The 23498-nt window shown below is 46.2% G+C and overlaps 1 protein-coding gene across 1 annotated transcript in view; it reads right to left on the bottom strand.

Annotated features, from left to right (window-relative positions):
- GET1 (guided entry of tail-anchored proteins factor 1) overlaps window positions 1-23498 on the bottom strand; it is an 81700-nt gene that overhangs the window by 22352 nt on the left and 35850 nt on the right. Inside the window, exon 3 of the mRNA XM_077479866.1 lies at window positions 16409-16476. Coding sequence (XP_077335992.1) covers window positions 16409-16476 — 68 coding nt within the window. The remainder of the gene's footprint in view (window positions 1-16408; window positions 16477-23498) is intronic.

The raw sequence follows: 23498 nt of genomic DNA, 5'->3' as shown, positions 1-23498 counted from the left end.
AGAGCTGAGAGAGCCTCTGCTCTCGGGCACATCACTGGATCGAGATTGGGCTAATAGGGCTCTAGGAGCACGATCGCGTGCACAAGAGAAGGAACAGGGATTTCCCTGTTCTTACAGGGGAGGAGAAACACACTGTCTGTTCCTACTAAGTAGGAACAACGATCTGTCTCCTCCCCCAGTCAGTCCCATCCCCTCACAGAACACACACTTAACCCCTTGATCGCCCCCTAGTGTTAACCCTATCCCTGCCAGAGACATTTATACAGTAACCAGTGGCTATTTTTAGCACTGATCACTGTATAAATGTCAATGGTCCCAAAAGAGTGTCAAAAGTGTCCAATCTGTCCGATTGCCACCAATACTAGTAAAAAAAAAAAATAGGATTTTTTGTACTCACCATAAAATCCTTTTCTCTGTAATTCACCGACCGACACAGCTCCTCTCTTAGCCATTGGGTTGTCTTGCACATTACTTGTTATGCAACACACAGAACTCTTTAGTTCCGCCCCCTGGGCAATAACCCTCCAGCCTACCATGCAGTGATCAGTACGTCAACAAGCAGTATAACGTAAAGAGAAAAAGGAGGGGTGGGTGCTGTGTCGGTCGGTGAATTACAGAGAAAAGGATTTTACGGTGAGTACAAAAAAATCCTATTTTCTCTTATATTCACTGACCGACACAGCTCCTCTCTTAGCCATTGGGACGTCCCCAAGCAGTGCAAAATGAGGGCTGGGAAAATAGCATAGAAAACTTCATCCACCATGGCAAGTGGGAACTAGTGAAACTTTACCCACAAAAAAAGCGCGTGGAGAAATCCACCACAAAACCAGGGTACCCTCAACAGGAGTGACTACCCACAACCGCACCAAAAACTGCAGAATGTAATGCAACAGCGCATTAACTTAACGGTACTGCGTTTTTATCAAAAAAACAGGAAAAAATAAAATATATTGCTTATTCAATTGCATCTATACGGCCACCTGCAAAACTTTGCGGCCAAAACAGGCATCAGCCGATGCACTGACGTCTACCTTGTAGAACTTGGTAAACGTGTGGACAGATGACTAGGTCCCTGCTTTACACACCTGAGCGACAGACGCTTGGTGTCGGAAGGCCCAAGACATTCCGATTGCCCTTGTGGAGTGGGCTGTGACCAGAAAGGGGGGCACCTGCCCCTTCAAGGTGTAGGCATGCACTACAATCTGTCTGATCCACCTGGAAATGGTGGCCGACGAGACCGCCATGCCTTTGTTTGGACCAGCCACCGAAACAAACAGTGAGTCTGACATCCGAAAGGAAGCAGTGGCAGACAAATACACCTTCAGAGCCCGAACCACATCCAGAGGGCGAAGGGCCACTTCCTTAGGGTGTTTCGGCTTAGGACACAGAGATGGTAACACAATGTCCTCATTGATATGAAAGGCCGAGACCACCTTCGGTAGAAAAGATGGTTGCGGACGCAACACCACCTTATCCTTGTGGATAACCAGATAAGGCGACTTGCAGGACAAGGCCGCCAGTTCCGAAACCCTCCTGGCCGATGTGATGGCCACTAGAAATACCACTTTCTGGGAAAGAGTCAACAGGGGAATCTCCCTGATATTTTCAAACGGCGGTTTTTGAAGCGCCGATAACACCAGGTTCAAATCCCACGGGGGTAACGGTGGACGCACCGGAGGGACTACATGTCGCACCCCCTGAACAAAGGTACTCACTAATGAGTGAGACACCAGGGGTCACTGAAAAAAGACAGCCAAGGCTGATATTTGCCCCTTAATGGTGCTTAACGACAATTTCTGGTCTACTCCTTGCTGAAGAAACAGCAGGATCCTGGATATAGAAAAGGAGCGCGGATGCCATCCTTTCTCCTCACACATCCAGGTACGATGATATATCTTCCGAGAAGATTTCCGTGCCTTCAACATAATTGGGATCACCGAGTCCTACAGACCCCGTTTCCTCAACACCTGGCTCTCAATAGCCATGCTGTTAAAGCCAGCGATGGTAAAGCAGGGTGGGGAATTGGACCTTGAGAAAGAAGGTCCTCTCGTAACGGCAGTCGTCATGGGGCATCGGCCACCAGGTGCACTAGGTCTGCGTACCAAGGACGCTGAGGCCAATCTGGGGCAACCAGAATCACTGGCATCCCCCCCTGAATTTCCACTCTACGGAGCAGACATGGTAACAGTTTCAGTGGAGGAAAGGCATAGATCAGCTGGTACTGATCCCACGGAGCCACCAGCGTGTCTGACGTGCCTGCCCATGGATCTCTTGTCCTGGACACGAATCTCGGCACCTTCCGATTGAGACGGGAGGCCAGAAGATCCACGTCTGGTGTGCCCCACCTCAGGCACAGTAGCCCGAATACCTCTGGATGCAACGCCCATTCTCCTGGGTCCAGCATCTGGCGACTCAGATAGTCCGCCTGCCAGTTCTCCACTCCCGGGATGTAAATGGCCGACAGGGCCGGTACGTGTCGCTCTGCCCACCGAAGTATGTGAGTGACCTCCCAATGCGGCGGCTGAGCTTCTTGTTCCCTCTTGGTGATTGACGTATGCCACAGCCGTGGTGTTGTCTGACTGGATCCTGATCGGATGCCCCTGAAGTCTCATCGACCATGTGGAGAGGCACAGCCTGATCGCTCTTAGCTCGAGCAGATTGATAGGCAACTTGGATTCTTCCGCCGACCAGAGGCCCTGAGCCGACTGAACCCCCATCACTCCACCCAAGGCAGGTAGGTCGGCATCCGTTGTGATCACTGTCCACTTCAGAGGTAGGAACGACTTCCCTGACTGAATCACCGGGGACCTCAGCCACCAGTTCAGGGAATCCCTGACTGACTGGCTCACCTGGATCTGTCGATCCAGGGACAACTGAGATTTGTCCCACTTTGTCAAAATCTCCTTCTGCAGGACTCTGGTGTGGAACTGGGCATATGGTACTGCCTCGAAGGAGGCTACCATGAGTCCCAGGACTCGCATGCAGAAGCGGAGCTTCTGCGGTTCATCAGCAGTTTTACCGCGGATCTGAGAGTCTGCAGTTTGTCTGAAGGGAGAAAAACTCTTGCTTCCCTGGAGTCCACTAGCAAGCCCAAGTACTCCAGACTCTGGGTCGGTACAATCACCAACTTCTTTAGGTTCAACAGCCACCCAAATTCTTGCAGGGTCTGCATGGTGATCGCCACATCTTCCTCTAATTCTGAGGTGGAAGATGCCCTCAGGAGGAGATCGTCAAGGTATCCCACGATCGCGACCCCACGTTGCCGCAGCAACGCCAAAACTGCAGCCAATAGCTTGGTAAAGACTCGGGGGGCTGATGCCAGACCGAGCAGACTCAGTAAGTCAACAAGCAGTATAATGTAAAGAGAAAAAGGAGGGGCGGGTGCTGTGTTGGTCGATGAATTAGAGAAAAGGATTTTACGGTGAGTACAAAAAAATCCTATTTTCTCTTATATTCACTGACGACACAGCTCCTCTCTGTAACAAAATGGGACGTCCCCAAGCAGTGCCAAACGAGGGGTGGGAAAAACAGCATAAAAACTTCATCCACCATAGCAAGTGGGAACTAGTGAAACAAAACCCACAAAAAAACAGCAGTTTGTGGAAAAACACCACCATATAACCGGGTATCCTCAACAGGAGGGATCCCCAACACCGCAACATTGCAGAAGTAATGCAACAGTGCATAAACATAACAGTACAAAAACAACAACTTCTCCTGCGCTCTGGTGCCTTGGTCTTTGAAGTGTGATACCGACAGTTTAGGATGGTAGTGTCAAAAGGTCTTGCAGCCCTCCTTTAGAACATTGGGTGTTCAGATACTGGAGAAAAACAAAACAAAAAAGGAAGGCGCACTGACCTAGTGCATTACCATAAAAAGAGCTCGTGTCGTACCCCCTGAACGAAGGTACCCACTAAGGAGTGCGATGCCAGGGGTCGTTGAAAAAAGACAGCCAGGCCTGAGATCTGCCCCTTGATGGTGCTCAATGACAATCTCTGGTCTACTCCTTGCTGGAGAAACAGCAGGATCCTTGCTATGGAAAAGGAACGCGGATGCCAACCATTCTCCTCACACATGGAGATGTAAGCCTTCCAGGTACGATGGTATATCTTCCTAGAAGAAGATTTCCGTGCCCTCAACATAGTTGGAATCACCGAGTCCGACAGAACCCGATTCCTCAACACCTGGTTCTCAACAGCCATGCCGTTAAAGCCAGCGATGGTAAAGCAGGATGAAAAATCGGACTTTGAGACAGGAGGTCCTCTCACAACGGCAGTCGTCAGGGAGCCACCAGACGCACCAGATCTGCGTACCAGGGACGCTGAGGCCAATCTGGGGCCACCAGTATCACTGGGATCCCCTCGGGTTCCACTCTGTGACGCAGACATGGCAACAATTTCAGTGGAGGAAAGGCCAATACTGGAGCCAATACATTGGTAAAGACTAGGGGGGCTGATGCCATACCAAAAAGAAAGAGCCAGAAACGCAGAAACTTTTGATGCTGAAGGCATATAGGTATGTGCAGGTACGCATCCTGGATGCCCAAGGACGCCAGGGAGTCCCCTTGATGGAGTGCAGTGACTACTGAGCGAACTGATTCCACTGATTCGATCCTGAACCTCTGCACTTTTACAAAGTGATTGAGGGCTTTCATTTCCAAGATTGGACGTACCCCTTCCTTCTTGGGAACCACAAACAGATTTGAGTAGAATCCCTGGAAGCTCCGGAACAGGTACAATTACCCCTGGATTCAGCATGACCCTTACAGCCCCCAACATGGCCTCCCGGCGACCCAGGGAAACGGATACGCTGGAGGGGAAGAATCTGTTTTGCGTCCAAGAGAGTAACTATCTTGTAGCCTGTGAAAATCCGATCGCAGACCCATTGGTCGGATAACCGAGAGGAACACCGGGCTGCAAACTCCCGAAGGCGACCCCCTACCCTAGATCCGGGTGGGGGCAAACCTTCATGTGGTAGCACTTTTATTCGCAGGCTTGTTAGGCTTGCGGTTCCAGGGACGTTTTTAACCATCCGTGGGCATCCTGTCGGGCTGGGGACGTTTCGTCAAAGCACTGGGTGGATGAAAAAGCCGCTTGTGAGCGGAAAAAGAGGGCCCTTGCCTGCGGCGTGGCTCCTTAGCCTTCCTGGCCTGTGGGAGTAGAGTACTCTTACCCCCAGTGATATTTTTAATAATGTCATCTAACGAGGCTCCAAAGAGCCGGTCGCCAAGGAAGGCAAAATCCGTCAGGGCTTTCTTGGATCCTGGTCAGCAGACCAGCATTTTAGCCAAATCAGGCGCCTCAGCACCACAGCTGACACTGAAGCCCTGGATAACAGAGGGAGAGTATCCAGAGCCGCATCACAGACGTACTTAAGGCCTTGCACTAGTTGGTCTGCTAGTTCCACGCAGACAGGGGAGGCCTGTTTCTCTCCCAATTCGCGGTGCAAAAGTTTTGCCCACTCAGTCAGTGTCTGCAACACCAGTGCGGATGCCAGTGCAGGTCGCACGGCTGACCCCACAACCGTAAACAAGGAACGAGCCACTGCCTCGGCCTTCCTGTCTGTGGGATCCTTGAATGCAGGAGTCCCCTCAACCGGGATCGTGGTTACTTTATTTAACCTGGATATTGGGGGGTCCACGACCGGAGGAGCCGACCACTTTTTTAGAAGCCTTTCCTCAAAGGGGTAATGCACCACCATGTATTTGGGGACCGCAAAGGTCCGTTGCGGGGCGACCCCATTCCTTGTAACTAAACTTACCAAAATAAGTCAGATACAGGAACACCTTTAGATGAACGTGCTGGCTTGTGGGACCCAAAAGGGACTGGTACATCAGCAGAGGGATCCGCTGGCTCCTGAATCTTCAGGGTATCACGCACAGCTGTGATAAGTGCTCCAGCTAGAGCTTTGTCACTCACGGACCCGGACTAATCTTCACTGTCCGAACGGTCCTGGTCAGCGTCATCTGACAAGACAAAGCAGGGGTCACCGGCCTCAGCAGGACCCGAGTCTGAGTCAGAGCTCTCCCCAGAGGACAGGGGGGGCAGGGACCGCTTTTTAGCACCTTTCTTCCCACGTACCGCCTCTATCTTGGCAACTAACAAATTGAGGACCGCCGCAAGGGTGTCCATAGGGACCGCACAGTCCGCAGGTGACCCGGTTGCAATTGCCTGGATTTTAGGGGAAGAAACACCAGTTTCTGAAGCCATGCTGACCCTACCCTGTCTGCCACCCGAAGGGGACTTAGGACAGTGACAGTCCCACCCTCCTGCTGCCGCTGACTGAGGGGCTCTAACCTGCTGGACTCACCACCCTGGGCAGTTCCACGCTGTATTACTGCAGTGCCTGATGATCCCCAGCGCTCCCAGATGCAGAGATAGCAAAACTGTGTCGGTGGCCGGCCGGTCGTAGGATCGGTGAACGATCAGTGAGCGATCTGACACACGTGTCCAGAATCACAGGATAGACCTCCCAGCGCTCTGTGATGACCAAACAGGAGGCTGAGGGCACAGGGGCTGCTGCTAGAGCACAAAAAACACGGGCCGGCTACAAGAAAATGGCCGCCAGTGTTCTAATAGAGAATCACTAGGAAAATGGCCGCTTGAAGCCAGAAGCATGTCTGACCCTTGCCCATACTTAAAATGGACGCCGATCAACACTATGAGAGGCTAGAGAGAACATGTGGCAGACACACCACTGCACCAACACAGGGGCAGACTACACAGGCATCCAGCGGGACTAAGCTGCAGGACCCAGGCACCCAGCACAGCTAAACCCCCAGGTGAGAGCCCAGGGCACAAACACACCACTCAGCACATGTACAGCCCCCCCAGGGAATGCCCAGCTGCTCCACCCTGCCGAGACAGGGAGAGCTGGACTTATCAGTCCTGAAGAGCTGGGAGACATTCCATGGTAGTCAGCTCCTGATCAGTACAGGGAAGACTACTGGCCCGGCATACTGTGATGCAGACATCAGTAGCCCGGTCATATGTATGCCTCGGAGCATAAAGCTCACCGACCACCTCTGGAGCTGAGGTATGTCGTGGCCTGCCGAGCCATAGCTGCGACCTGCACATGCTCGACGGCCGGACTGGGGAGACTACAAGGATAAGTGGACCAGCCTGCCACCCAGCCGGCTATTGATAGAAGATCACAGGATCATTCATCTTGCGCAAAAAGCCAAGCTTGTGCATCAAAAAAACACGGACCTATGGGCCCGCAGGGTTCCTAGGTCTATCTCCTTCGCTAGGCAAGAAAAAACTGAGTCTGCTAGGGCAGGCTGTGGGGGTTGTAGCCTAGAGACCGCCCCCTGGGCGGAACTGAAAGTTCTGAAGTGTTGTGTTACAACTTTGCCTAGTATCTCCAGTGATAGGGCTGACAACCCAATTGGTTACAGAGAGGAGCTGTGTCGGTCGGTGAATATAAGAGAAACAATGGCGGTGAGCACAGCGCTGTGCAGTACACCAGCATGGCCTCACAGACACCTTCCAGGGGCATGAAGAATAGGACCCGGGACACAGCTAGCCAGCGCAACCCTCCCCCCCAGGTGAGAGCCGACCTGGAGAGCCCCTGCATAGACACACACACACCGCTCAGCAGCATCCCCAGATGGAAGGGGGGACAGGGAGAGAAGAGAGGGAGGTGAGGGACCCTCGAATCGACCTCCCAGGGAATTCCCAGCTGCTCAACCCCATCGAGGCAGGGAGAGCTGTACTTACCAGTCCTGAAGAGCTGGGAGACATTCCATCACAGACCCACTCACTGATCAGTACAGGGTGGCTGCTGGCCTGGCACACTGTGACGCAGACATCAGTAGCCCGGTCATATGTATGCCCTGGAGCATAAAAGCTCACCACCACCTCTGGAGTTGAGGTTTCATCGTGGCCTGCCTAGCGCCTAGCTGTGGCCTGCACACGCTCGATGGCCGGACTGGGGAGACTACAAGGATAAGAGTATCCAGCCTGTCACCCAGCCGGCTGTTGATAGCAGATCACAGGATCAATCACCTTAAAGTCACGCTTCTGCAAAAAATAACATGGACTGATGGGCCCGCAGGGTTCCTAGGTCCTTCTCCTTCACTAGGCAAAATAAAACTGATGACTGCATGGCAGGCTGGAGGATTGTTGCCCAAGGGACCGCCCCCTGGGTGGAACTAAAGAGTTCTGTGTGTTACATAACAAGTAATGCCTAGTATTCTCCTAGTGGTGGGCAAGAAAACCCTATACGCCCACATGTGTGATGTCAATATCATGTGATCTGGCTAGCGCTAATCAACAATTAAATGTGCTTTCCAGCATAAAAGACACAACTGAGGATGTGCAGATCGGCTACTTTGCCTGTGTTACTATTTTTAACGCTATAGCGCCTGCAAAACACCCTCAGTGTGAAAGGGGTCTAACCCTCATTTGCCATATAGTCACCCAATTAAACAGTGCATTGAGGTTGGCTTGTAAGTTGGAGACATCCTGTGAGGATGTTATTCCACTGCATAGCTTAGTGTCATCTGCAAAGACAGAAATCGTACTTTTAATCCCAGACCCGATATCATTTATAAAGATATTAAAAAATAGGGTCCCAACACTGAACCTTGGGGTACACCACTGATAACCTTAGACCATTCAGAGTAAGAATCATTAACCACTACTCTCTGAAGTCAGTCTTTTAGCAACTTTTCTATCCATTTACAAACTGATCTTTCCAAGTAGACTTTACCTTACACGTGAGCCGTATGGGGGAAACTGTGTCAAACGCTTTTGCAAAATCCAGGTATACCACGTCCACCACTACCCCTCTGTCACAGGTTTTACTTACCTCTTCATAAAAAGAAATCAGATTTATCTGACGTCTGTCTTTCATGAACCCATGCTGACCTTTGCTTAAAATGTTTTTTTTCCTAGCAAGAACTCATCTATATGGTCTTTTATTAAACTCTCCAGTATCTTCCGGACTATAGAAGTTAAACTAACAGGTCTATAGACTTTGATCCCTTTTTAAATATAGGCATCACATTGGCCCTACGCCAATCCAGTTGTACCATTCAAGTCCTCAAAAATGAGAAACAATGGCTTTGAAAGGACAGAACTCAATTCTTTTAGGATCCGTGGGTGGATGCCATCTGGTCCTAGTGTTTTATTTACCTTTATTCTGTACCATATCACTTTTCAGCCATTGTGAATCATTTCGGGCTGTGTCAATACCATCCCTATTATGAACATGAGCTCCCCATGCTCGTTTGTATACACAGAGCTGAAGAAAGTATTTAATAAATTTGCATTCTCTTTGTCCCCAATCACCCACTCTATATTATTTTGTAAAGGGCCTACATGTTCAGACCTGACCTTTTTACTATCAATATATTTGAAGAGTTTTTTGGGGGTTTGTCCTACTATCTTTTGCAATCTGTCATTCGTTTTGAATTGTTGCGTCCTTGATTTCCTTTTTACATATTCTGTTATAGTCTTTGTAACATTTAAACGATGATAGTGTTCCTTCATTTTAATACTTTTTAAAAGCTCTTTTCTTATCATTTATAGCTTTTTTAACTTTGGCCGTGAGCCACATAGGTTTTATTTTTAGCCTTTTAAACTTATTGCCCATGGGAAAATACTTTGCAGTGAGTTTGCATACAGTCTTTTTCAAGAATTCCCATTTCTGTTCTGTGTTTAACAATACCAATATTCCCTGCCAATCGAAGTCTTGGAGAGCAGCTCTCATCCTTGGAAAATTTGTTCTCTTAAAGTTAAGTGTTTTTATATTTCCCGTATGTGTTTGTTGCTTACAACTAACATTAAATAAAATCATGTTATGGTCACTGCTACCCAGATGTTCTTGTATATGAACATTAATAATAAGCTCTGCATGGTTTAAGATTGCCAGGTCCAGCAGAGCATCATTCCGAGTCAGGGCCTCTACGAATTCTAACAACCCAATTCTAGGTTGACCTCAGCCTGTGCTGTGTCCCATCTCTATTTTACTGCTACTGCATGAATTGTTATTATGATCTGATGTATACTGACATCTAGTGGTAGTTCAGCACCACTACAACTTGATTATCTTCTTTATTTGGTGTCTCCCTCTGTTCTCTACTATGGTTTAGAGCTAGTTAGTTTAGTTCTAGCCGGACGCTCCAACTTCTTCTCTTTTCTCTCAGCCAGCATTGGTCATTGCAGGGAAAAAGTATAGAATGCTATTGTCTTCTTATACTTCAAAAACTGGAAAACATCCTCTATACTCCATTTATTGAAAATAAAACTGCACTGGATTAAAATTTGTCTTACTGAAGAGTTAAAGGATAGGTTCACCTCCGAGAGCATGTTACATGTTCCACCTGTATTTAGGGTAGAAAATATAACATGTTCCTGCTTCTGCATAAACCCACCCCCACCGATTACCCCAGCCCCTTCTTTGTGACAGTGGGCCAGGTATCTTTTCCCCACATCTGCTGTCAAAATTCTGTGAATGAGTAGACTAAAAGTGCCAACAGCCTTAGTAGCTGACTACTTGCATTGTAGTTCATTGAATCTTCCTGGACTGATGTAACTGCCTGCCCGTATCAGATGTATAGGCAAACAGCTACATTGACAGTCTGCAGGTGTCTGCATCCGCGATCTGCTGATCAAAAAAGCAGTCAAAGACTGGAAAAAAAATCCTCTGCAGTACACTTGTCTGAATTTACATTGTGCTGCATTCAACTTCTGTGACTTTTTGAGTTAAGCTACTCATAAATTCTGCAAACTCAGCAAGTGATCATACAGTGTGCGCAGACTGGGTTTAATGCAATATGTCACTGCATACTATCCACCGACTGAAAGATGGTCATTTGAACAGGATTCTTGTTAGTACTGGGGGAATTCTTAATGCCCCAGTAACCTAGAGATGGTATGGTCAAGACTTGATCTCAGAATATCACATAATCACAGTGATTTTATTACATATTGTGTCTAAAAAAAAAATAACCAAAAGCTTATGACGGTCTAAACAAGTATCAAATACAAATACTATGCAATGCTTAAGCCTCATAAAATAAACAAAAAATGTGCTTTACCTTGCCCTGACTTTGCTAAATCCTTCTTTATTTGCTTTTCACACACACCCTCCCAGACACTGCAGCTTATAGTGGGAGGGTTTAAGCAACATTGGCAGTGCTGTCAATCCAGAGGGCAGGACCAAGTGTGGCCAAGCTATAGGCTTGTGATAGCCTTGCCCTATGGAACATTCTCTTCATCCCACTGTAATGCAAGCAGGTAGAGTACCTTGAAAAAGTATTCATGCCCCTTGAAATTTTCCACGTTTTGTCATGTAACAACCAAAAATGTAAATGTATTTTATTGGGATTTTATGTGATAGACCAACACAAAGTGGCACATACGGTAATTGTGAAGTGGAAGGAAAATGATAAATGTTTTTCACATTTTTTTACAAATAAATATCTGAAAAGTGTGGTGTGCATTTGTATTCAGCCCCCCGGAGTCAATACTTTGTAGAACCTCCTTTCTCTGCAATTACAGCTGCAAGTCTTTTTGGGGGTGTCTCTACCAGATTTGCACATCTAGAGAGTGAAATATTTACCCATTCTTCTTTGCAAAATAGCTCAAGCTCTGTCAGATTAGATGGAGAGAATCTGTGAACAGCAATTTGTCAAGTCTTGAGTCCACAGATTCTCAATTGGATTTAGGTCTGGACTTTGACGGGCCATTCTAACACATGAATATACTTTGATCTAAACCATTCCATCGTAGCTCTGGCTGTAGATATTTATTCGCAAAGAATTTTGAAAACCGTTTATCGTTTTCATTCCATTTCACAATTGTGTTGGTCTAGCACATAAAATCCCAATAAAATACATTTACATTTTTGGATGTAACATGACAAAATGTGGGAAATTTCAAGAGGTGGGAATACTTTTTCAAGGCACTGTAAGTCCTATGTGAGAGTGGCAGCTCAACATGAATTCAAGAGCATTGCAGCACCATTGACACATCATCACAGGAAGCCACATTAGATGGAGCCCACTGATCGCATTAACCGGAATTTGTGAGACATTGTAGATGGACTAAGAGAAAATGGTAAGGGCAGATGCACATATAAATATGTATCACTTTTTTTTTTTTTTTTTTTTAACGGGAGTCCATAGTTAAATTTTAATTTACAAAATATGAATGCGCAATACATATTACACTGTTAGAACAGAATTATTGGTGCAAGGTTGGCTTTAAGAAGAGAGCTGTTTAACACAACTTGACTCTCAGATTTCTAGGTTTGAATTGCTGAAATTAACAATTTGTTTTTTTTCAGTAAAAGGTTTTCACCACCTTCGTGGATAAAGAATGATAAAAGCTGAATTCTGCCTAACTTGTGTTGTTGCCGGTGTAAAAATCTAGCAGCCTGAGGGTCCTTGCTGTTTGTTTCTCTGTAAAGTTAATTAGCACTCGTGTAATCACAGGGATTTCCCCCGGAGTATTCCCACCACAGACTGCCAAATCCTTTTAAAGATTTTTACCTTTACAGATAATGCTATAATGTATGCATCAGAAACACATTCTGGGGTATTAACTAAGCTTTCTGCCCCATTATAAAAGGCACTGCAAACTGTCGTTTGTGGCATGCACCACATTTCCAGGACAGAGAGACCTGTTTCGGGTCGGTCTATGCTACCAATTTCAGTGTCTCTTTCGGAATGAAATAATACGTGGTGCAAGGCCTGCACCTAAATAGAGGGAATATAGCAGTTCTGTGCTGCTTTCTGTGCTATGTTCGCTCCCAACGTGTCAGAACACAATCGAAAAAATGGAAAAAAACACGCGCTATGAAAAATATACTTAACTTGAGTACAAAGTACCCAAGATAGCTGCAATTCACCTGCATAACACCAACACAGTGAAAATAAATTAAAAGAAAAATAGAATTGCGCTAAACCTAATAGATCATGAATGATAACTTAATCAATACATATTATACCAGTATTCAAACTTAAAGCGAGAGTAAACCCGCTGAAGTTTTTTTTGACCTGCAAAGGAAAAGGCATAATGAGCTTGTATGCACCGCATACTAGCTCATTATGAAATACTTACCTTAGAACGAGGCCCCGACATCTGGCCCGATCCACGATCCACTTTCAGCCTAGAATCCCCTGTGCGCATGCGCCGCTGCAGTCAGCAGCTCATTGCGAGGGGAATATCTCCTAAACCGTACAGGTTTAGGAGATTTTTTTTTTTTTTTACCTACAGGTAAGCCTTATTATAGGCTTACCTGTAGGTAAAAGTAAAAAAAAAAATGACCATACAACCACTTTAATATATGAATCTTAATTGATAATTATATTATTGTGAAAAAATAATTGATCAAATAAATACCACTAGTGAACAAAAATAAAAATAAATATAAATTAAATGCGAATTCCACCTAAAGAAAGACAAAGAATATTATGTCCCTCCCTATCCTTCTCACTAGAAATATGGGAAGGCTTACTAGAACTCATAAATTTAAATCACCTCATACTCCATTGGCACCCATACTTAAAAATAGTGCGTTCACTCCATTAGCCTTTGAATGGTGGACCAATAAGGGCCTATTAAGAATAGCAGATCTTTGCGACAACAGAGGTTTGCTGACAGAACACGCTATGATTGAGGAATATCAAATGCCATCAGTAGAACGCTACAGATACACTCAACTTCACCACTACCTTCAATCTCTGGCTTGTGGGGGTGACCTGGTGGCCCTGACCCCTATGGAGCACTTATGTAATAGCTATGATAAACATGGAGGCCATATATACATTATTGATGAATGCACTGACAAAAGTTATATGCTCCAGTGGGAGAAGGATCTCCTGGAAACCCTTGACCTAGAAAAATGGCATGCTATGTCAGAATCAGCGTCCAGATCACTTATAAATACCTTGATAATAGAAGCTAATTACAAGGTGTTATTACGATGGTATATGGTGCCGGTCAGACTGGCCACCTTTGTACATGGAGCTACCCCCAAGTGTTTTAGCGGTTGTGGTCAGGATGGAACTACCTATCATATATGGTGGACATGCCCCAAGGTCAGAAGATTCTGGATCAGGGTCTACAATTTTGTGAATACCCTTACCCAGATAAATTTAACCAAATCTGCCAAACAAGCACTTCTGGGCGATAGGGTAATGGAAGCTTCAAATTCCCAAAGGCGATTACTTACCTTCATATTTATTGCAGCAAAAATTACGATTTCTACCTTACTCTGTTAAAATTCATATGCTCATTAAAGTACCAATTCTATGCAGAGTTATAGACTATAAGGGCCCATATAGGGAGAACTGAAGTTGGTTGGGGCCCCGCCCGCATGTGGGAGATGCTTGACCCCCCCCCCCATTAGTGTAATGGGGGTGGGCTCTTCCCTGTGGGGGAGGGGCCGGGCCAACTGAAAATAGCATGAGGTTAAAGGGCCCCTATTTCAGGAGTCACATATACGGACTACCTTGTTATAATAACTAGAAGGTTCACCTCCCATGGACTTAAAGTACACTGTCCAGGCAGGTGAATAGATCTCTTTTTCTTATGCTCTGTTTGTTGTTATGTTAAGAGACCAAACTATGATTCTCTTGTGACTATACATACTGTACAAAATGTATAATGAGCATATTGTTCTGTACCGTAAACTTTAATAAATGCCATTGAAACATAAATGAAATACGAAGAAAAACAATAAAGTCCATCTGCGAATAATCCACCGATGCTTAAATCTTAATCAATAAAGTCCATCTTTATGTGCAGTGATGACTCCAACTGCTAATAAAAACGTGCTGAATCCACCACCAAGTTTAGAGGGAATTACTTCTTACCAGATGCCCGTGATCCCCCGTTATGGGGATCACGCGTTTCGTAATCGATTACGTCGTCCAGGGGCTCCTTTACCAGGACCTCCTGGTCGGTTTCACTGTGAGTGTAACCTGGGCCCTTCACCTTCCCCACATTCCACCCTAGGGTGCAGGAGGTGGGAGAACATCTCCGAAACATTTTTGACTAAAAAAAGAGATGGTGACTAGAGGAAAGGGGGAAAAAATCTTAGGGGCCATGCCCACTTTCCCATGCTATCCTCTGCCCTGGACAACCTGCAGCAGACCACCTAGCCTGCCCAACACAGGTGGAAAGAGAGAGATTCAAATACGCCTGCCCCAAATATATGAAAAAATTTAACAAACTGGTGATGATTATCTTCCTCTGCTGATGTTTGCAGGATGCAGGAAACACAAGAACTGAGGGGCAGCCTGTGTGCGACCTTTTTAAATATATCTGTGCTTATGTTTCCTGTAGGAGGTGGAGCCTATCTCTCATGTCTTGGATGACTTGGGAAAGTGCTTCTTTATGTAGCAAGGTCCCAGGCCTCCTTTAATCTAAAGAGAACCGACAGGGCCAGGGATAGCTGACATCCTTCTGTATGTAGTGGGTTGTGAGGCATGGTGGATGTAGAGTAGTTAAGTTATCGGGCACCAGACACTTCTTGGATGGAAAGGAACATTTATTTCTCTTAATAACCCTTTTTGGGGGATCTAGGGTCAGGACACCTTTAGGTAGTTGCAGGATTAATTGGCAGAAGCCGAGACTTCAATAGGAGGACAGCCATGCAGGGAAAGGCATCCAGCAAGACGCCACATCTGCATGTGTAGGAATGCTGTCTCCTATGGTAACAGTCTTTAACAGTTCCTTCAATTTCACTACAACAACTCCTTGTAGTTCTTCAGCCCACTGATTCACTGTCACTGAATCTGTTGAGCTCCTTCAAGCTTCATAGTGGTATCCTCCTCAAGCGTCACCCGCGCATCTCTGCTGGGTCCCTAGCTTGGCACTCCAGATACTTCTCAAGCTTCACCCCACTGGCCTGCTCGGTCCCTGGCTTGACAGACAAGTTGGACCCGTTGGCTGGGTCCCTGGCTCTATTCCCACTGAAGTTTCTCGATTCTTCACCGTCCCCTACTGCATTTCACCAGCACTGGAACTATACCAACGCCATCTGGTGAGAAATCAATCCACTCCTAACAATCTTTGGAGAAACCTCTGGGTTCCATGGAACCCTTGTTGAGAAAAGCTGGTACAGAGAATGACCTAAACTAATATAGAGACATACTAGTGGGGGAGATTTACTTAAACTGGAGAGTGCAAAACCTGGTGCAGCTCTGCAAAGAAACCAATCGGCTTCCAGGTTCTAATGTCAAAGATTAACTGAGCAAGCTGAAATTAGTAGCTGATTGGCTACCAATGCACAGCTACACCAGATTCTGACTACTCCAGTTTTATCATTTTATTTGTGCTCCAAACACATTTGATATTTTCTAATGACTGTACATAGCTGGAGTATGGACTTTTTGTATAACTTGCATCAATTTCTGCTTAATAAAAATTATTAAAAACAAACTGTAACTTACCTGTAGCACGTAAAAAACAATACTGACAACCCACTTGACCTTGGCTAGCTGGCCAGTTCTGGCTTTTACTGTTGGGAAAAACATACAAAAAAAGCACAAATAAGTAAAACATAAGACAATAAGGCTTCATAAAGTAATTCTCTAAATGTTTGAAGTAAAACGAAGGGCAAAACAGAAAATGTAGGAGGATGCCAACACATTATTATTATTATTATACACGATTTATATAGCGCCAACAGTTTACGCAGAGCTTTACAATGTATACGGGGGGGCAACACAATTACAGTACAATACAAAAGGTACAGATGGGCCCTGCTCGTAGAGCTTACATTCTAAAGGAGGGGGTGGTGGTACAAAAGGTAATAGCTGCAGAGAGTGATTTGATGAGGGTGGCTCGGGGACAGTTGTTAGGTGGGTGTGGGATAGGCTTCCCTGAATAAATGAGTTTTCAGGTGGACAGGGTAGGGGCCGATCGGACAGACTGGGGCAGGGAGTTCTAGAGGATGGGAGAGGCTCTGGAGAAGTCTTGAAGGCGAGCATGAGAGGAGGTAACAAGGGAGCTAGAAAGCAGGAGGTCCTGGGAGGAACGGAGAGGACGATTTGGGTGATATCTGCCAATGAGGTTGGTGATGTAGATGGGGGCGATGTTGTGGATGGTTTTGTATGTTATGGTTAGCATTTTGAATTTTACACGGTGGGGTAGGGGAAACCAGTGAAGGGATTGGCAGAGAGGGGCAGCAGTCAGGAATCGATTAGTGAGGTGTATTAGTCTAGCAGCAGCATTCATAATAGACTGAAGGGGGATAGCCTACTTAAGGGTAGGCCATTAAGGAGAGAGTTGCAGTAGTCAAGGTAGGAAATAATCAAGGAGTGAACGAGTTGCTTTGTGGTGTCATTAGTCAGGAAGGGTCCAATTCTGGAGATATTGCGGAGGTGAAGGCGGCAGAATTTAGCCAGTGATTGGATATGGGGGCTGAAGGAGAGGTCAGAGTCAAGGATTACACCCAGGACCCTGGCATGTGTGGAGGGATCAATGGTTATGTTGTTGATATTAATGGTGAAGTCACTGGGGGGATCGTGAAGGAGGAAATATAACAAGCTCCGTTTTAGAAAGATTGAGTTTGAGGAAGTGGTGTGACATCCATACTGATATGTCATTCAATAAGTTTAAGATCTGTAAGGAGATCGAGGGGGTGAGTTGAAGAGTGGAGAGATAGATCTGGGTGTCGTTGGCATAGAGGTGGTATTAGAAACCATGGGAGGTTATCAACTGGCCCAGGGAAGAGGTATAGAGCGAGAATAGGAGGGGCCCAAGGACAGAACCTTGGGGTACCCCAACCGAGAGAGGAAGGGGAGAGGAGGAGATGGAGTTGAAGTGACACTGAAAGTGCGTTGAGATAGGTAGGAGGAAAACCAGGATAAAGCAGAATTGCGGAGGCCAAGGAAGCGTAATTTGCTGAGGAGGAGCAGGTGGCCAACTGTGTCAAAGGCAGCAGAGAGGTCTAAAAGTATGAGTATGGAGTAGTGCCCATTGGTTTTAGCAGTTAGTAGGTCATTGCTGAGTTTTAGCAGGGCAGATTCAGTAGAATGCTGTGGGCAGAAGCCAGACTGTAGGGGGGGTTGTTGTTTTTTCATTCTGCCAGTGGGATGAGTAGAAAAAAAAAAAAAATGGATTCCTCCATCCTCCACAAACCAGGCAGATGGAGGAATCCCCCTGCCAGGAAATTTTATTCAAAGTAGCCCATAGATTATGCAATTTCCTGTGGTGGAAGGAAAAACATTTGCTCAGTTTCCCCATTAACGCCGTTGGTGTTGATGGGAGAATCCCTCCCGCAGCGCTATTGTGTTCTGCCAGCAGGGAGTCTTCTATGCCAGCAGGACATAAGGATCACTGCTGGCGGCTAAAACTGCAGACAGTGATCACATGGAATAAAATCCAACAGCCTGGTTGTCCTGAAGTCCATCCATGGATTGACTTCAGGACAACCAGCCTGCCCATAGATGGATCGAATTATGGCAAGTCCCTGCCAAACCGGCTGAGATTCGATCCATCTATGGCAGGCTTAAGGAAAAACTCCATCTTTTAACACACATTACAAACTGGTCGAAACAAACTATATCCCTCACTAATTCTATTGGTGAATACATAGAGGAATACAACCTCTGACTCAGCCAATAGGAGGAAGCTTTGTATTCATTGATAGAATACGCCGCTTGCTCTGAGTGGCTGACACTTCTGTGTTCCGGGTATGAGACAGGAAATGTCGGCTCACACCCGGAACAGAGTGCGGTGTGCTGTATGAAGCCGCAGCTGCATACAGTTTATTCCACACATCCAGCGGCCTCACAGGTTAGCGAGGGACATACAGTAGTTCATTGGGGCCAACTTGGCCCAAATGAACTATGTAAAGTGTGTGGAAAGATGGAGTTCTTCTTTAACAGCGGGACTCCTCACTGTCAAGTACACTGGTCAGTGGCTGCAGTTCGACAAAGGTTTTCCCAACATTCCCATTCTACAGAAGTCGATCCAATTCGACAAACGTTGATCTAATGATTGACTTCTGTTTTACCTGGGACAGCCACACATGAATTGATATTTGGCAAACTTTAGAACCACAGAGAGACTTGATGATGCAAGCAGTAAGCACAGCTAAGCTCGTTGTCGCAGCTGATTGGTCAGCCTCCACACCAAGTAAATCAGCAGTTGATTCTATGACCTGTTGCACCATACATGTGCAGTGGTGTGCACTGCATACAAAATCCATCATGTGTGCATTTTTACACAGCACAACACACGACACCACATCTCATGCATACAGTTAAATGAAATGTAATTTTGTGACCTTCCAATAGTGTTAAGGGCCGGTTCACACCATGAATCGCACAGGAATGCACCATGCGTTTCACATGCAATGCGGGTGCAGCTCGATTGCAGCCCGTTCATTTGAATTGGCTAATATCGTGCCAAACCGCAGCAAAAGTAGTACATGCACTACTTTTAGAAATACGCTGCAACTGGATTGCATGGTAATTCTGTAAAGGCACTGCTATTACGACCTGCATTTGGGATATCAGTAACTTTGCACTGACACTTGCTGCAGATTGCAAGGGCAGTGCGTTTTTAAATGCAGTGCAGGAAACATGCAACAGAACGCAGGGTTCCCACACTGCATTCTGGTGTAAACCAGCCCTTAAAAAATAAGGCAATCCATAGACAGAGCGAATTTCTTTCTCTTGTTAACAGGGGAATCCCTCCTGCAGAGCCATTGTGTTCTCGTGGCGCAGGGGTTGGGAGGGGGGGGGTCTCTGGCAAGGAGAGCACAATGATTATTGCTAGCGGCTATACCAGCCACTAGTGATAATTGCATGTAAAATCCAGCAGGGTGGTTGAACCCAAGTTGATCGATCAACTTGAGAACATTTAGCCTGCCCATATCTGGTTAGAATCTCGATCAGTTCTTTGATAAACTGGCCAAGATTCAAATCATCTATGGCTGGTTTAATAAGCAGTGTGATGCTTTGTAACAACAAAATGCACACCCGTACATTACTCACATGCGTTTACCACAGCTTAGTGCACAGCCACTAGTGTCAATGAGCCCTTAACTGGAGAACAGACTGTAATAAAAACTTGATTAGGGTCCTGAAACGGATTCCATACTTGACTTTGAAAAAATATAATTTTTATTTCCAGACATAGTAATAAAAAACAATGCAAACAGCTACATTTACATCAAAATCAAGCATTTTAGCACGCCAGTTAGGCTCGGTTCACACCAGACACGGCACGACTTGCCGCGCCGCGACCTGCCGCGACCTCAGCGGCGACTTGCAAAACGACTTCTGTATAGAAGTCAATGCAAGTCGCCCGAGGTCGCCGCAAAAGTAGTATAGGAACCTTTTTTCTAAGTCGGAGCGACTCGAGTCGCTCCTATTAGAATGGTTCTGTAGTACAGAACGGGGGCGACTTGTCAGGTCACGGCGTGGCAAGTCGTGCCGCGTCTGGTGTGAACCGAGCCTTACGCTCTTACACGTCTTTTGAATGAGACCAGTTAGCGGATTTAAATAGGAAATGAAGATCAGTGCAGCGTGCAGTTTTTATGATTTAGCACTTTGGTGTCCACACAACAACCAGTGACTTTCGATAAATGCACACATTTGACTAATGCTGGAGAATGCCACAAAATGTGCAAAAAAAAAAAAAAAAAACAAGAACAAGGGCTTTAAAAGAACACCATAGGATAGGGAATGCATTAAAGTTCTGATTCTGTAAAGCCAACAACGATAACAAAAGAAAGTTCCAAACAGTCACAATAGACAACAAAAAATCACTTTGTCTACAGCAAATATTACACTATTTGCTCTTTCAAGTTCTTCATAAAAAAAAAATTCCTGAGGCTCCTTGCGGGAATGTTCACATGACAATTCCTGCTGTTCTTCTCACCTTCTTCATACAGGATGACAAAGCTTAGTTTACATGTAGATTGCAGGGAACAAGCGATATTTGCACAGTATTCCGATTCTATAGATTAGACACTTAACACAACAAAAGGCTCTCCGTGGTTCAACCCACAAAGGTGTTCTTTATGTAGAATAATCAAAACAGAAACAGTTTCAGGGCCAGCACAGTAGAACGACTTCGGGGATACAATCAATATTACAGGTATAAACTGTATCATAAAGACCAAAACTGCCCATAGGCTTACATATTGAGTCACCTGAAGCCAATTTCTGAGAAAGTTTTTTTGCTTCTTCCTAAACTTCCTCCCAACTCCTCTAGAAAACCCACCATTTATCGTTTTACTCATCTTGCTCCTCCAAAGAAAAATTCTTCTTCAAAGTGTGAGTGCTTATTTTAGATGATTGCAAAATGAACAAACACTGCAGCCTGCCAGTTGGCTAAGCACTTCTGGGGTGCATGAATATAGGGGTCACCACCAGGAGGGAGGTCCTGTTTCTCTTAAGCCCCATACACACTATCCATTTTTCTGCTGAGTTTTTCCTTCAGATTTACCAAAACCATGTAGTGAAGGGCCTGCCTGATTGCATACAAATTGAAACTCCTAAGGTTTGACCTCATATTATATAATTTTGGTAAATCTGAAGACAAAAATCAGCAGAAAATCTGATAGTGTGTATGGGGCTTTATATAGATCTGTGGTTATCACTAGAGGGATCACCAGGAAGAGGTCCTGGTGCCTCTACAGAGATCTTTAGTTATCACTACTGGTAGAAAAATTCACCAGCGGGAGGAAGGAGATGCTGAATCTTCTAAATGGATCTTTAGTTACCACAAGAGGGTCACCAGCAGGACGAAAGAGGTCCTGATTCCCTAAAGCCAGCCATAGACAGTTCAAATCTCAATCAGATCAGCAGGGACCGGCTGAAATTCGAACCGTGTTTGTACCCCAGATCATTAATCGATCAACTTGGGTACAACCAGCCTGACGGATTTTTCATGTGATAATTGCCGGCGGCTTTAGCCAAGATGGCCCCCCCCCCACCAGGAGAGTACAATAGCTCCACAGGAGGGATTCCTTTATCGACACTTACTGTGTTGATGGGGGAATCAAGCGATTTTCTTTCCTACAACCTAAGGTTGCAAGAAAGAAAATCGCACTGTCTATGGCCGGCTTTACATAGATCTTTTGTTATCAACAGAGGGATCACCAGCGGGAGGACAATCCTATATATACACACACTGCTCAAAAAAATTAAAGGAACACCTTTTAATCAGAGTATAGCATCAAGTCTATTAAACTCCTGGATATTGATCTGGTCAGTTAAGTAGCAGAGTGGGGTTGTCAATCAGTTTCAGCTGCTTTGGTGTTAATGAAATTAACAACAGGTGCTCTAGATGGGCAACAATGAGACGACCACCAAAACAGGAATGGTTTTACAGGTGGAGGCCACTGACATTTTTTTTCCCTGCTCATCTTTTCTGAGGCCGCGTACACACGGGCGGATTGTCTGTCCAACTTAGTCCGCTGAACCGTGTTTCAGCGGACAATCCGTTCGTGTGTGGGCTTCAGCGGACTTTTTCAGCGGACAATCTGACGAACAAAGTCTTACGGAATTTCCGTAAGACAGTCCGTTCAAACTTGGTTTTGTCCGTCCAAACTTGGTTTCAGCAGACAGTCCGCTCGTGAGTAGGCAAGTTGAACGGACTAAGTATGGCGCATGCTCAGAAAGGATTTACACGGCCGAAGGTTGCATTGCAGTGTATTGGACGTTGTTTTTCTAGTCCCGTCGTGCGTGCTGTACACGTCATCGCGCACGCTTTCAGCGGACTGTCTGCTCATCGTGTGTGGTCAAGTCCGTTCATGCAAATTTTGAACGGACTGTCTGTCGGATTGTCTGACGAACTTAGTTGGCCAGACAATCCGCCCGTGTGTACGCGGCCTGACAGTTTGTCACTAGTTTTGCATTTGGCTAGAAAAGATGAGCAGGGAAAATAAATTTCAGTGTCACTACTGGTAGCATGAGGCGATACCTGGACACTATAGAGGTTGCACAGGCAGTCCAACTCCTCCAGAATGGCACATGAATACGTGCCATTGCCAGAAGGTTTGCTGTGTCTCCCAGCACAGTCTCAAGAGCATGGAGGAGATTTCAGGAGACAGGCAGTTGCTCTAGGAGGGCTGGACAGGGCCATAGAAGGTCCTTAAGGCTGCTTTCACACTGGGGCGGTATTCAGGCGTTACAGCGCTAAAAATAGCGCCTGTGTAACGCCTGAAAAAAACCGGCCCCTTTAACTCCAGTGTGAAAGCCGGAGGGCTTTCACACTGGAGCGATGCGCTGGCAGGACGGTGAAAAAAGTCCTGCTAGCCGCATCTTTGCAGCGGTGAAGGAGCGGTGTATTCACCGCTCCTAAACCGCTCCTACCCATTGAAATCAATGGGACACCGCGGCAATACCGCCGGCAAAGCGCCGCTGCAGCGGCGCTTTGCGGGCGGGTTTAACCCCTTTTCGGCCGCTAGCGGGGGTTAAAACCACCCCGCTAGCGCCCGCACACCGCCGCTAAAGCGCCGCTAAAAATAGCGGCACTTTACCGCCGACGCTGCTCCCGCTGCAGTGTGAAAGCAGCCTA

The sequence above is a fragment of the Lithobates pipiens genome, unplaced genomic scaffold (assembly GCF_037356315.1).
Source record: "Lithobates pipiens isolate NorthernLeopardFrog02 unplaced genomic scaffold, aLitPip1_a1.2 Scaffold_16, whole genome shotgun sequence".
Taxonomy (NCBI): domain Eukaryota; kingdom Metazoa; phylum Chordata; class Amphibia; order Anura; family Ranidae; genus Lithobates; species Lithobates pipiens.
This window is presented reverse-complemented; position numbering and strand designations above follow the sequence as displayed.